General features: G+C 46.4%; 1 protein-coding gene across 1 annotated transcript; it reads right to left on the minus strand.

Moving 5' to 3' along the window:
* Positions 1-436: 436 nt before the first annotated feature.
* On the minus strand, positions 437-4,575 carry TMEM37 (transmembrane protein 37). The gene is made up of 2 exons (XM_033065380.1): positions 4,506-4,575; positions 437-3,706 (listed from the first exon to the last, which is right to left on the minus strand). The coding sequence occupies exons 1-2, from the start codon at positions 4,524-4,526 to the stop codon at positions 3,134-3,136; spliced, it is 594 nt and encodes a 197-aa protein (XP_032921271.1). The 5' UTR covers positions 4,527-4,575; the 3' UTR covers positions 437-3,133.
* Between the last annotated feature and the right edge of the window lie 8,254 nt (positions 4,576-12,829).

Here is a 12,829-nt window from a genome sequence, read left to right on the forward strand (position 1 = left end):
AACAATCAGAGCTGAGGAAAAGAGCAAGGATGCTTCAGCCAGGGGTGCAGTGTGGGAACAGGAAGGTGAAGGACACAGGAAAGAGCTCTTTAGCTGGTAAACAGAGCACATGCAACAGCAGGAAATCATTAAAGCGCCTACAAGGTTATCTTAAATTCCCACGAAGCAACACAGCTGACTGGTCCTCTTGTTTTGCAAGACAAGAGAGCAGTGCTGGCTTCTTGGGCTGGTGCAGACACAGGGGAGGGAAAAGGAGAGGGGAGCATGGAGTGGCCTCAGTTCCCTTGGTCAGAGCTTGGCAGAGCAGCAAGCAGTCATTTCTTCATCAGTTTAGCAGGGTAAACACACAGAAAGGTGCCTGGGTGATCATGTAAAACCCTGCTCATCCCCTTAAATCTGTACCCCAATATCAAAAGATAAAAAGAGTGAATTACAATTCTTATTTCAAATCAATTTATTTAACAAACTTCAGGAATATTGCTTGACACTTCCACACGCTTCAGAAAATGAGCACTGACCCACTGCTGCACAGCTTGCTCTATATAAGGACGTCTCCAAGACAATGAACTCTGTTTTGTAATATTTAGCTGTCAAAATTCATCTTTTCCCAGCATAATTGAGCAGTACTACACAAAAAAAAAAAAAAGTTGGGAAAAAAAGTTACCCTATTTTCCTCAGAGAATTCCCTACCCCCAACAAAAGGCCTCTTCTTCAGCTAGCAGAGGGCATCCTGAAAATCGTTCCCAATTGCACCATGTCTAGAGTGAACTCAATGGCCAATTGTCCAGTCTCCCTCTAACCCAAGCAGGGGGCACCAGCCTGGAACCTGGTCTGGCCATGGCTGCCTTCCAAGGAAAGGGATGGAGGCACAGCCTCTCACTAGCATGAGGGAATGTACACACAAGTGATTTCCAAGCCTGCATGTCACAAAAATATCACTCTGAGGGTACATTCATGTTTCTAGGCAAGCCACAGACACCCTTACTTGTAGTGGAACTGTCTTGCCTGGCATGGGCACCACACCTTTAATTTTATCTTTGGTTAGTTAAGGTACTCCTGGTACCCCTGGTAACACCAAAGGGCAGCAGTTTGGGACCAGGTCTTGTGGGGTCTTCTTTGGCCCTAAATGGCTTTGCTAAAGCCAAGAGCAGCAGCTCATACAAGCATCTGCAAGTTCAGCCCAGCAGTGTGTTTTCAACAGTGCCATTCAGCAAATCAAAAGCATCTTCACAGTCACAGTGCAGTTTTCCAGAAACAAGTTACGGGCACAAGTCCTTGTCCTTGAGAATGGGCTAAGAAACCACATGAAAGCCCCAAACATCACAAGCTTCAGGAGCCGTCTGGGTAGCACAGCTCTCCATCATCTTTACGGAAAGATCAGCAGATTCATGTGCTCAAGTGCAACTGGCACCATCCAGAACACACCAAGTCTGAACCTGCATTGCCAAACGGGCTCAGGAGTGTTGTCTTCAGCTACAGAAGTCCAGCAAGGAATGGAGACTGTCCTTGAAAGCCAGTCCACAGGAGCACATTCAAAGTGTGACATTCAGCTCAGGCACAGATTAAGACTCTTAGCTTTCAAAGACAAAGCTGTTTACTCGTGGCTCACCTACGCAGACTTTTTGCCCTCTGTGCTATGATGAATTAGTTTCAAGTGAAAAACTGTGTCAAACTTGTTGCACAGGAAACTAAAACCTTGCTCAATAAAGTACAGGGATGAAACATGCAGAAACATTTGTTCTAAAACAAGGATATAAGCAGCTTTACCAGTGGATACAAAGCAAACAGTAAACCAGAAAACCTGAAATACTCTGAAAACACTTTTATCTGTGAGCAACCGAGTGCTATGTGTTGGACAGGGAGAACACATGTAGGGCAATCTACTCTACAAAGAGATCTTCTCTCCTTTTACATAAGACACCATGTAAAGCTGTAGCAACTTTAGAGAACTTGACTCAGACATTGGCAGGAGGAAGACCAGCCTTAGCATAATAATTTTGGCCAGGTCTCTCAATATTTCTACCAGTGGTGACAGATTAGAGCTGCACCCATCAGCCCCTCCTTAGGCAATCACAGGCTGCTTCTCCTCCCAGGCTCTGTTAGTCAGGAGAAGAAAAGGACCTGATCTGATCAGGAGGACCTAGGTCTTGCTCCTCTCCAAAAGAGATTCTATGTGATAACCAAAACGCATCTCAGAAGCTGTGGTGGTCCCTGCATGGTCTGCCCAGCCACAACACCCCATGAAGCCTCCACAGAGCTTGTCCCTCTTGCCCCAAAGAAACAAAGAAAACAAACCAGCAATGCCCTGTAATGGCAAACTTTGCAAGGGTTATGAGAGAGGCAGTTTGGTTGACCAGTTGGCACATGTCCTTCAGGGATGAGAGGAGAGTGGTGACACTGGGGATTGGCCACAAACACAGGGACATGCACTGCTGCCTGAGGAAAGGCTCACATGCTTCCCCTGCATCACCCAACACCTACCCCTGGCCCCAAATCAGCACCTCTGTCTGAAGTGTCCCCAAAACACTGACCAAGAAAAGAACAGACAAAGGGAATGTGCCAGAAGGAAACAAAACCTGTGACCAGATCAAGTTCTGTGTGCCTTCTCTTTTGAAAGAAAAATGAAGCAGTAAGATCCAGTGAAGATTTTCAATACTCCACACCAGTGAGCATGGCCAGGCAGAAATCATCTGTTCCTGAGCCAGAACAAATCCGTGAGACACACTGAAGTTGTATCACACTCTTCACAGGCTCCAGAATGTGAGGAAAAGCACAGCAACACCAAACCCACAGCAGTACAGGTGTTGTGTAAGCCTCAGATCAACATGTGGGATAGACTGCAGTCTTCCAAATCTCTGCACGTTTAACAGGACACTCTCTGCTTTAATCCACTCCTCCAGAAAACCACATTGCAGTAGCAGCCAGTCCCAGTCTCTGCTTGGCTGGTGTTGCACAGCCCTCCATGCTGACCAGTGGGTGGGTATGTCTTCTACAGGCATCAAGACTGACTCATGCTTCTCCTCCTTGCGCACAAATTAACACAGTGCATCCTTTTCAAACTTCATTAGACTCTTTTTTTTCCAGTCTAATTGGCAAAGCTGATTACACAAAGGCAGAGGTGTGTCCTTTGTGCCTAGATTTTGCCTACCCCGTTCCTGAGGTGTGTGAGGCTGTTGATGTGAAGTCCACTGATTCCGTTAAGGAAGAAGAGAAAGGCAGCAATGAACTCACACCAGTATGTCAGTGTGAAGCCTGTGAAGGTGAGGTGATCCTTCACCAGGATGGAGAAGCTCAGAACACCAGTGGCTGACAGCAAAAATGAGATGAGGATGAGAACGGAGCCCATTGCCCATTTCCTCCTTGCGTTGGCATCATCGCAGACTTGGGACACCATCAGCAGCTCCAACCCAAATATGGCAACCACGACAGCAAAGGACACCATGCTCCTGATGGGAATCACCCCCACACTCAGCCCCTCCACCTGGGCCAGGCTGAGGTCTGTGACACACTTCAGGACACTGTCATTGCTAACGGTGCAGAAGTGCCACAGTCCCAGGAGCTGCCCCCTGACAAAGAGCCAGCGGCCATCGCAGATGGAGATGGACGACAGGACCACGGCTATGGCCACGCACAGGATGATCAGGCTCCTGATGAGCGTCTCAAAGAAGGATTTCTGGGGTCTCCGGTGTGCCAGCAGGTGCTGTGCCTGAAAGGAGAGAGCGAGGAAAAGACAGAGTTAACAGGGCTACTTCAGGGCGAAATGAAACCAGAGCTGTGGGATTCACTATTTAAAAATATTTACTTGTGCACATCAAACCCCTTTCTCGCAGGGGAAGGCTGTGCACAGGAGAAAGGAAGGATGGGTGAAGCTCTCCCGGTTCCTTGGCTGCACGAACAATGCTCCCACGTCAGGGCTGGGACCGAGATCACAAAAGCTGTCGGCTGAACCAGGTCCCTGCCCCACGGGCTTGCAGCACAGCCTACTGCTGCGGCAGGGCTGGAAGAAGCCCTGGGGGGATGGAGGCCGGTGCTTGGGACGGGGGAGGCGGCAGCAGCGGGCTGGAGGGACTCCTAGCCCTCAGCACTGCCCTCCTGAGCTGCAGCCAGCCGCTCTCTCCTCCTCCGGCCGGCAGCAGCAGCCCGGACCCCGGTCCTCACCCCGGGGTCGCACGGCTCTGCTACCCCGGGGCTTGGGGAGGGGGGAAATCCCGAGTGGGCAACGCACTTCTCCTTCCTCACCGAAACCCTCCAAGTAACACGAGGCGTGATGGAAAGCCGGGCCAAGAGCCCCCAGCCCGCTGGGAGAGCCACGTGCGGCGGGGAGGGGGAGCCGCGGCCCCGGGGAGCGCCGCCGGCCGGAGACGGCGGGAAAGGGAACGGGGCTGCTCGGGAAGGGTCGGGGCTGCTCGGGAAGGGTGGGAGCCAGAACGGGCTGAGAGAGCAGGGACGGGCTGAGGCAGCAGCGCTGCAGCGGCAGGGAGAGAGGGAGGGAGCGGCGGACGTACCTGCGCCCCGATGGCCGTCATGCTGCCGGCGGCGCCGAGAGACGGGGCGGGCTGCGGCCGCCGCTCTTTATCTCCCCAGGGCGGAGGGCAGCCCCCCCGCCCGCCACGCCCGCGGGGCCGGGGCGCCCTCCGGGCCCCCCCGCGGCTGAGTCAGCAGCGCGGCCCCGACGGGCGGAGCCGGGCCGGGCCGGGCCGAACCGAACCGAGCGGAGCGGGGCTGCTCCCCCACGGCCCGGCACCGCGCGGGGGCAGCGCTGCTCTGGCCCGGGGCACGGACTCGCCAAGGCCGCTGTAGAGCACGGCTGCCGGGCAGGAGGTGTCCTGGGCGGTGGCGATGCCTCTCTGTCCCCGCCGTGTCACCGACCGCCGGCGGGCTGGAGGTGTGTTCCTGCCGCCAGGAACAGCTGGTGCTGTAGCGCCGCTGCCAAGCCGTGCTGGACGGGGAGGCTGCCCCAGCCCTGCCCGCTCGCCCGGGACACCGCAGGAGCTCCCGGGACGTCTCGGGGCTGTAGCGATGCGCTGCGGTGACACCCAGCCGGGTGGGTGCCGGACAGCCCGTGTGCCTCCCGCCGTGTCCGTGGCCCTGCTGGCGCTCCCGAAGCCGCTGGGCCCCGGGGCAGCGATGGCCTCGCACCTTGGGCTGTGTGCGCGCTCTTATCTCTGCCCAGCCTGCTCTGCCTTACCTATCTCTACCTGTGCTGTCAGCAAAAACCTCTCTGCTCACAAAGCTTTACGCCTTACCTCTTTATCTCACTCCAGTTTTGCCATCCTCTAATAAATTACTGACTATTCTACTTTTTTTTTTGTTTGTTTGTTTTTTGGGGTTTTTTTTTTTGTCTCAAACAGCTTTTAGAAAGCTGGGTGTTGCTGTGTCATCAGAAACTCTTGTTTTACTGCCTAATTCTGATTTTGACTCCAGCAGAGAGTCTGAGGTCCAGTGAACAGCCCCACGTTGTTCTGGGCCTCCCTCATGCTCACAGGGGTCAGAATTTGGCCATTCCCTTTCTAGCCAAAAGGAGTTGGTTGGATTTCTCTCCAATATGGGGTGGTATAAGTTGTTGTTACTTTACCCTTCTTGCAGCTTCAGTTTCTGAACTAATCATCTGTCTATACAGATTGTCTCATTATCTTAATCTCTACGCAATTTCATAAGGGTTTACTGTGCTTCCTTTAAAACACCATTTATGTCTGTTGTGATCTGTCTGGGGGTGGTTTCTGTAACACCATTTCTAGCAAGAGTGAGTGTTCTGAACAACATCTACTTTCGTTTTCGTACCTTTAATTTTAATGAAAAATGCTGACCTTTTTTATTTCTCTCCTCCCGCAGAATCTTTTGTTCAAATGTTTCTCTACAAAGCTGTACACAATGTTAGATTATAATCCTATCAGACACAGAATTGAGATTTTCTCCTTTTGCAATCCATGGAAATCTTGGCAAGGTCGGTCGTTAAAACTTATTTTGTGGTTTTGTGGTCAGCAACATATTTTGTTTTCTGAATGTGCTATCCAAGCGAGAAAACTTGATGTTTGCCACATCAGGTTCACCAGTTGATAGAAGATCTTTATGAACATCCTGGGATCTTTAATCCACAGGTTAAACAGCATTTCTGCCTTGCATCGTGCAGACTGATGACATGCATTTGCTGATATACCCTTCCACTTCAAAGTTTCAAATTCAACAATATATATGTATTTTTGGCTCAAAAAGCACAAACAGGTCTTGTCTTATTTGTTGAATAAATGCTGCTTGCATGTACCCATGCTGAGCAAATGCAGATGTGGACCAGACAAAATACACCAACTCTTATCTGGCTCAATCTTGCAAAGCATTAGGCAATTTGGCCCACAATTAGCAAAATCATTAAGCATAGATCTGCATTTAAAACATCTGAGTCATCCTAACGACTTCAGCAGTTAAAAATCTTAACTTTTAAAGGGGTATTTTGCTGGGGAAGATATTTTTTTTTCTGTAAAAGCCCAGGGTAAATCTCACATGAGTAAACACATGCATAAAAGTTTAGATGAATGAGGAAATTAAAGCAATTATTTTGAAACCAAAACTGCTCCCCTGTCATACATGGATTCTTTAGTAAATATATATTTATGTGCCAAGCCTGGTTTTTGAGGAAAAAAAAGTGATTTGGGATGGTACTTTTTCTGCAAATGAGAAATTGCTTTAATGTTTTGTATTTAATTTAGTTTCTCCAAATATAAACGAGAGTGAAACTAGACCTGGAATTCTAATCAGCATTGAATAGGCACTTCCAGGGTCACTTTTCTGAAGTCACCCAGAGATGATGATTGTAACAGTGAGTGGTTCATTTCTGCACTCACCTGGTTGGAGATACCTTCTGGTAAAATTGTCTGGGTTTAGAAAGCCTGTGAGAACTCTGCACCTTTTTCAAATGCAATGAGTTTATCTTCATTTCTCATTGCAAAACAAGCCAAACATAGTATGTGACTTTTAAAAAAAAAAGGGAAAATGCCTCTATACTATTTTTGAAAATCATATGTGAAAATATTTTAATTTTTTTTTCATTTTACAGTAAAAAGAGCTCAGTGCCATAAAAGAAAAACCATTTTGTTGTCTGAAAAATACATCACCTATGTAATAACAACAGAGTAAAGGGCCTTTAAAGCAGTCTAGAAGTATTTTTGGTTGTGTTAATGTAGAGTTCTTGGTATATTGCCAGTTTAATTATTTTGTTTAGAAAGTCCCTTTTCTCTATTGTTTAAGTAGACATTTCATATCCTATCCCTGGAGAGAAAGTTTTCAGGGAAATGTGTTCATAAATAATGGAAATTACCAGAGACTGTTGTACAAAACAGAAATAGGTTCATCTGGTTCATTTAAAACCATGGGAAGTTTAACACTGAAGAATCTATTCCAGTTTTTCTCCTGCAGAAGCTTGGAGAAGGTTCAGGACTGAAATCTGAGCATCACCAGGGACTTAGAGAACAGTTGCTCAATGAAGTGAAATCACTTAGAGGTGAAGCAGAACATAAGTGACTGAGGCACCACCAGTCCAGCTTCAGTCTTGAATGAAGCTGGTTACTTCTCTAAATGCATTTCTGATCACATCTTTAATTCTTGGCATAGCAACTCACCTGATAAGGCATTTAAACCCTCATTTTTATCAGATCCCTAGTTACAGAGAGAAGTGGACCTGATCTTTGAGACAAATAGATCTTGAGTATCTTGCAGATTGAGACTTTGGGAGGTGTTCAAGGTCTGCATGGGGAGGAAATGTTACTGTTTTTTCTGTATCTTCCCAAAGCAGTGAGCATGTAAAAAGTGTTATGAGAAAGAAGGAAGAGTCTGTCTCCTGTCACTGTTCTCTTGCCTTCTCTTTTTCCTGGTAGTAGGCTGAAAATCTAGGTTGAAGAAGTTGCATTCAGCTCAGGCTGGGTTCATGCTAGCTGGGCCAAAACAGAGCTTCTGAAATGGGACAAAAAGTCTGCAAGTTGCTGGCAAGCTGCCCAAGCCCAGCAGCTTCTGGGAGCACAGGCAGTCATCCTAGGTGAATCATGCCCCAGGCAGCAGCAGATATCACAAAAGGGGGTTTGGGTTGTGCCAAGCCCACACAGCTCTGACCAGCCCCTTATCACAACCACTCTACCTCAGGATTTTCCTCCCACTGCTGCACGTTATTGCAGCCAAGCAGACAATCTCATCCTGGCATGTAAAAGCACGTAAAGGGGAGAAAGCTCCTGGGCCAGATGGTTTCACTTTGCCTCCTGCCTGGACACCTCTTCTGTGCCACAGGAAGGCAGAGTGGCCACCAGACAGGGGCTACCACATGTCCCTGAGCCCCAGGCTCAGCACTCACTGCTTGCTGTGCACAAGAAGCCTGGGCTGCTGCACATGGTGATAACATCCAGCAAGACCCACCACCAAGGTCTAGGTCCTATTGCCCACCCACATCATACAGCACTTGCTGAGAGACTCAGTGCTGGGCTAGAAACATGCTGATGATATGAGAGTCCATTACAGTGATTTTATCCCCCACCTCAGTTAAGTCTAAGAAGAGAGATTTTGAGCAGGACAGGCTTAAGGGAATAGATATTGTACCCCAGAAAGAATTGTGTTTTCACTTCTGAGCAGTTTTTGGACCTATCAGCATCACATTGCAGAGATCCAACACTGGGTGCTCACTCAGTCTGCTTCAGATTCAGCCTTTTTCAGGGACCTCTGGCAATAGTTACACTGGCCTAGGATATAACTCAAAATATTTGCATCTGACCATTCTGACAATTCTGTTTGAAATACACATTCAATTAAAAAAACCCAAACAAACAAACATACACAATCTCCACCTGCAAAAAAAAAAAAAAAAACAAAGCAAAAAAACCCACCCCAACTTTAAGCCTTTTAGTACTACTAGAATTTGGGTCTGTATTTCAATACTACATAAGTTGGAGAAATAATTCCGTTTGTCAGCTGTCACATACACATTTCTTCTCTCAGTAAAAAGTCAGATCAATGATTTAAAAATAACAAGTATGTTAAACTGGTGAGTTCATCTGTCAGATTCAGAACTTACTCAAAGGAGCAGTGTTTGTTAGGAGGAGATAACACCATTACCTCAGCCTCTGGGGAGCAAATACAAGTTGGTGCCTTGCACATTTTGGTGGGGACAAACAAGGTATTTGCCTGGCTGTGCTGGCCAAGTAATGCAATTGTTTTTCTTTCCAAGGTGTGGAAAGAAAGTGTGTGGTGATCCTTCTTTTGATGCAGGTATTAAATATATGTGTACTGGGAGTAACTGGGAATGAAAGTTAAAAGATCACTGCAGACAAGCTCCATGTGAATTTTGTATTCTAAAGATAACACAACTAAGCTGTGTTTACTTTCAAAAAGTTTTAACTTTCACAGATACTCTGATTTTATAAATGATGAAGACTCATCTAAAATGGATTGATGGTATTTGCACTTTAAGTGAGCAGCTGAAGATGGGCTAATTCACAGATTGAAAGGTACTTCGTAGACTTGTGAGGAGGAGAAAAAAATCAGATTCTATTTTCATTCTATTAACCTTTACCCTTTTGAGTTTATTCCTGTGAATGCCCTCAAATGACTTATTTACATGTAGTATCAACTTGTCTTACTTCTACACAGTTTTGACAACTTGGAAGACTGTGTAACCTATTTCTGCGGTGAGAGCTGTGGTATTTAGAAAACTGTCCCAACCAAAATACACTTTCTTTTTTGTCTCTGCAACTTATAATCAATCTCACAAGATGGTTTAGATGGCCAAAGATCACCCCAAAGATGGGCTTAGATCACCCCACAGTAGTATTGCCCAATACTGTTTGTTCTGAACACTCGGGGGAAGAGCAAATATTTTAAACAGCAGCAAATGCAATTGTCATTTATTTTTAGCAGTATCATCAGGGTCAAGTAAGTTCAAAGGTTAAAATGCTTCCAACGTGAAGCAGGATCACTCCAGATGAGTACTGAAGGATTTTGAGTCAGTCGCACACTGCAGTCAGCCTTGGGGAGGGCATTTTAACTAAACTGAAAAATTTACCTCACAGGGTTGAAAAATCTGTTATGGGCTTAAGCAACGCACCAATACTGATTTGTTAAATCTGTGCTAGGAGTGTTGCACCTTCACATGTTTGTTAAAAGCAAGCAATACCCATCAGAAAGATATTTCCAAGGAAAACATCATCCCCTTTCTTATCTCTACCCGAGGTGGGTGTCAATTAGCTCTGTGTTGCTCTGTGCAAGAGCTAATCATGGAAGTGTGATAGAAGGAACACTGTCTTATCGCACGCAGGAGTTAACATTTATGATTGCCATAGCCAAAGTCCAGGTTCCGTCCTGCACACTGCAAACTCAGCAGAGCAGAGCAGAGCAGAGTGTGTGTGCCAGCTGGCCTCTGACCTCCTGTGTGCTGGGCTGCCTTCAGCCTCTCCTCCTTCCCAAGCACTGCGAGGATCAGGATGTTGCTGGCCTTTCTTTGATCTAGCAAAAAGGAAATAGCAGCAACTCCCTGAGTGGGTGTCAGAACAATCCCCTGTTTTGCAGCACTGCCCAGCCATCAAAAGCATCTGATCTTCCACCAGAAGTACCTAAGTGCATGCAGAGCAATGGCTCTGGACTATATTTTGGTTTGGTTTGTTTCTGATCTCAAGGCTGTATATAATGGTTGTCTTACCACCTAATTAGTTTAATAAAAGCAATTACCTCGACCTACAAATCTGCTTGTAGATGCTCTAAAGTCACCATTGCCCATTTATGCAGCCCAGGCACCTCACACACCTTACCTGTGAGCACTAGGCAGTCACCAGCTCAGCAACATTTTCAGGCAGCCCAGCATCCTTACACACTTACAGACATTCATTCTGGTGCTAGACAACCACAACAACCCCCTTAGCTCAGTCTGTTTCAAATCTCAGTCTATTCCAACTCAACAATTACTACCCCTCCAGCCAAATTTTGTGTTGCTTCTTCTAATCACAAACAATGTATGAAGTCACCACCAGTACCTTTACTTCTGGCTTTGTGCCTTTTGTAACCACTTACTGCAGAGCTATTTCCACATCTTCCAATTTTTCAGCTTCCTCCTGAAAGATTGCCAAAGGGCAAGCTAAATAGCAAGACCACTGATGTTACTTTCTCAAGGATGGTGAAGCTGCAAGCAGAGAGGTGTTACTATAGTAAAAAAAATAAATATCCAAATAGAGACATATAAGGTAGAGTTGTCAGTCACTTGTATAACTTGGCAAATAGCATTATTTGTAAGCCTGACTAAGAGCAAACCCTCTCTGGGATAAGCACTGTGTACAAAGTGATGCTTTCCTAATGTTAGAGGTATGAGAAAGGAGAGCAGCACTGTAACAATTAATTGTCACAGGGGGAACTAATACAAACAAGGACTGGGATATGGAACTTGCTACTCCCAGCCCATCCTTTAGACCCAACTTCACTACTTGAGCAGTCAGAAATTCTGAGTACACCTGTTTTGACAGAAAACATGCTGGCAAAGCACAGTGTTCTCACAGTGCATCAGCTGCCAGCAAGCAAGAGCAGTGTGGGAGCATTTGCTGGTGTGAGCTCTGTTCTGGTAAAGATTGGCAGAATCCTTCAAGGATAACCAGCTTCTAAGAGGGAGATGCAGATTATGTGGAATTTCGGACTTAGAGAAGAGGTAAAAACATTTTTTATGGTGAACATCTGCTCTTACCCCTCTCTTGCAAAGTGAATTTAAGTAACAGAGGACACAAGAGTAGGTAAAAAACCCCAAATATTTATTTTACTTACCCAGAAGAACAAGGATAAAAAAGAGTAAGCTGCCTTTTTTTTTTCCTCTTTATCCTAACACATTTTAAAGGACATAAAGCAGCTCAAAGAGCATTTCCCATTAAAAGCAGTAAAGGGGGAAGTTAAAATTTTTGAAAGAATGTGAAGTAATCTCTAAATCTACTACTCACCATGTATAACTAGCTACAAAAATGCATTTACCTAGACAGATACACAATGATATTTTTCATCCCTGTGTAGTTGTATAAATCAATTGCTTATTTGAAGAGTGCTTGAAGTCCTCACCTATTCAGATCCTAACCAGTACAGCAGGAATTATAATGCCTTACTCCTGTAAAAGGTTGTGATTTCATTCTCAAACGCTCTGTGCTGGAATAGTTCAATGTTTTAAAAACAAAATCTTCCCTTTCTGTCATCAGCAGCTCCAAGAGACTACACTAGGCAGACTAGAACAATTAGACTATTGGAGATGGTCACAATTGTGTGTTTTGTAATTGAACTTTTGCAGGTAATCATTGTAAGTCTTTCTCTTCAAGCAGTCTTGCCAGTGTTTGGCCTGTCTATATGTGACTCACTCCTCACTGCAGCCAATTGCATGCAACATCAAGTTGATTCTCTTGCTTTTACAGCACAAGAGAATCAACTCCACTGCCTGTGGAACCTTTCCTTTCTCAGGGAAGGCTCTCTGTTTTGCATTTGCCTTTCCTCCAGAAGCCCAGCATTGCTGTTGGGAAATAACATGTCCCAGAAGTGTTTTATGAAAGATGATTTGGCAGATGATGACTAAGTCTCTGAAAGCTCCTGGCAGCAAGTATCAAGCACCTTGTTAGCACACACAGCATTAGAGAGAACCTTCTCCAGATAAGCTCTGTGGTGCTCCAGTTTCCGTGGGCTGCCCCTCACCTGCTGGGAAGGAGCAGCTCGGGCAGGAGCCGGCAGTGCCCGAACGCAGGTGACCGACCCCCTCTAGTGGCACAGGGACGGGGGAGGCGGCTCCGCTCGGCAGCTGCGCGATGAGCTCACAGCAACACTCAGGGACGACCAGCACAACAGC

The sequence above is a fragment of the Catharus ustulatus genome, chromosome 7 (assembly GCF_009819885.2).
Source record: "Catharus ustulatus isolate bCatUst1 chromosome 7, bCatUst1.pri.v2, whole genome shotgun sequence".
Taxonomy (NCBI): Eukaryota; Metazoa; Chordata; class Aves; order Passeriformes; family Turdidae; genus Catharus; species Catharus ustulatus.

Bases quoted from the DNA above. Each gene is read 5' to 3' on its own strand.
- TMEM37 (XM_033065380.1), bottom strand. From the start codon at position 4,526: ATGACGGCCATCGGGGCGCAG. The intron at 3,707-4,505 runs GTACGTCCGCCG...CTCTCCTTTCAG, and splicing joins TGACGGCCATCGGGGCGCAG to GCACAGCACCTGCTGGCACA.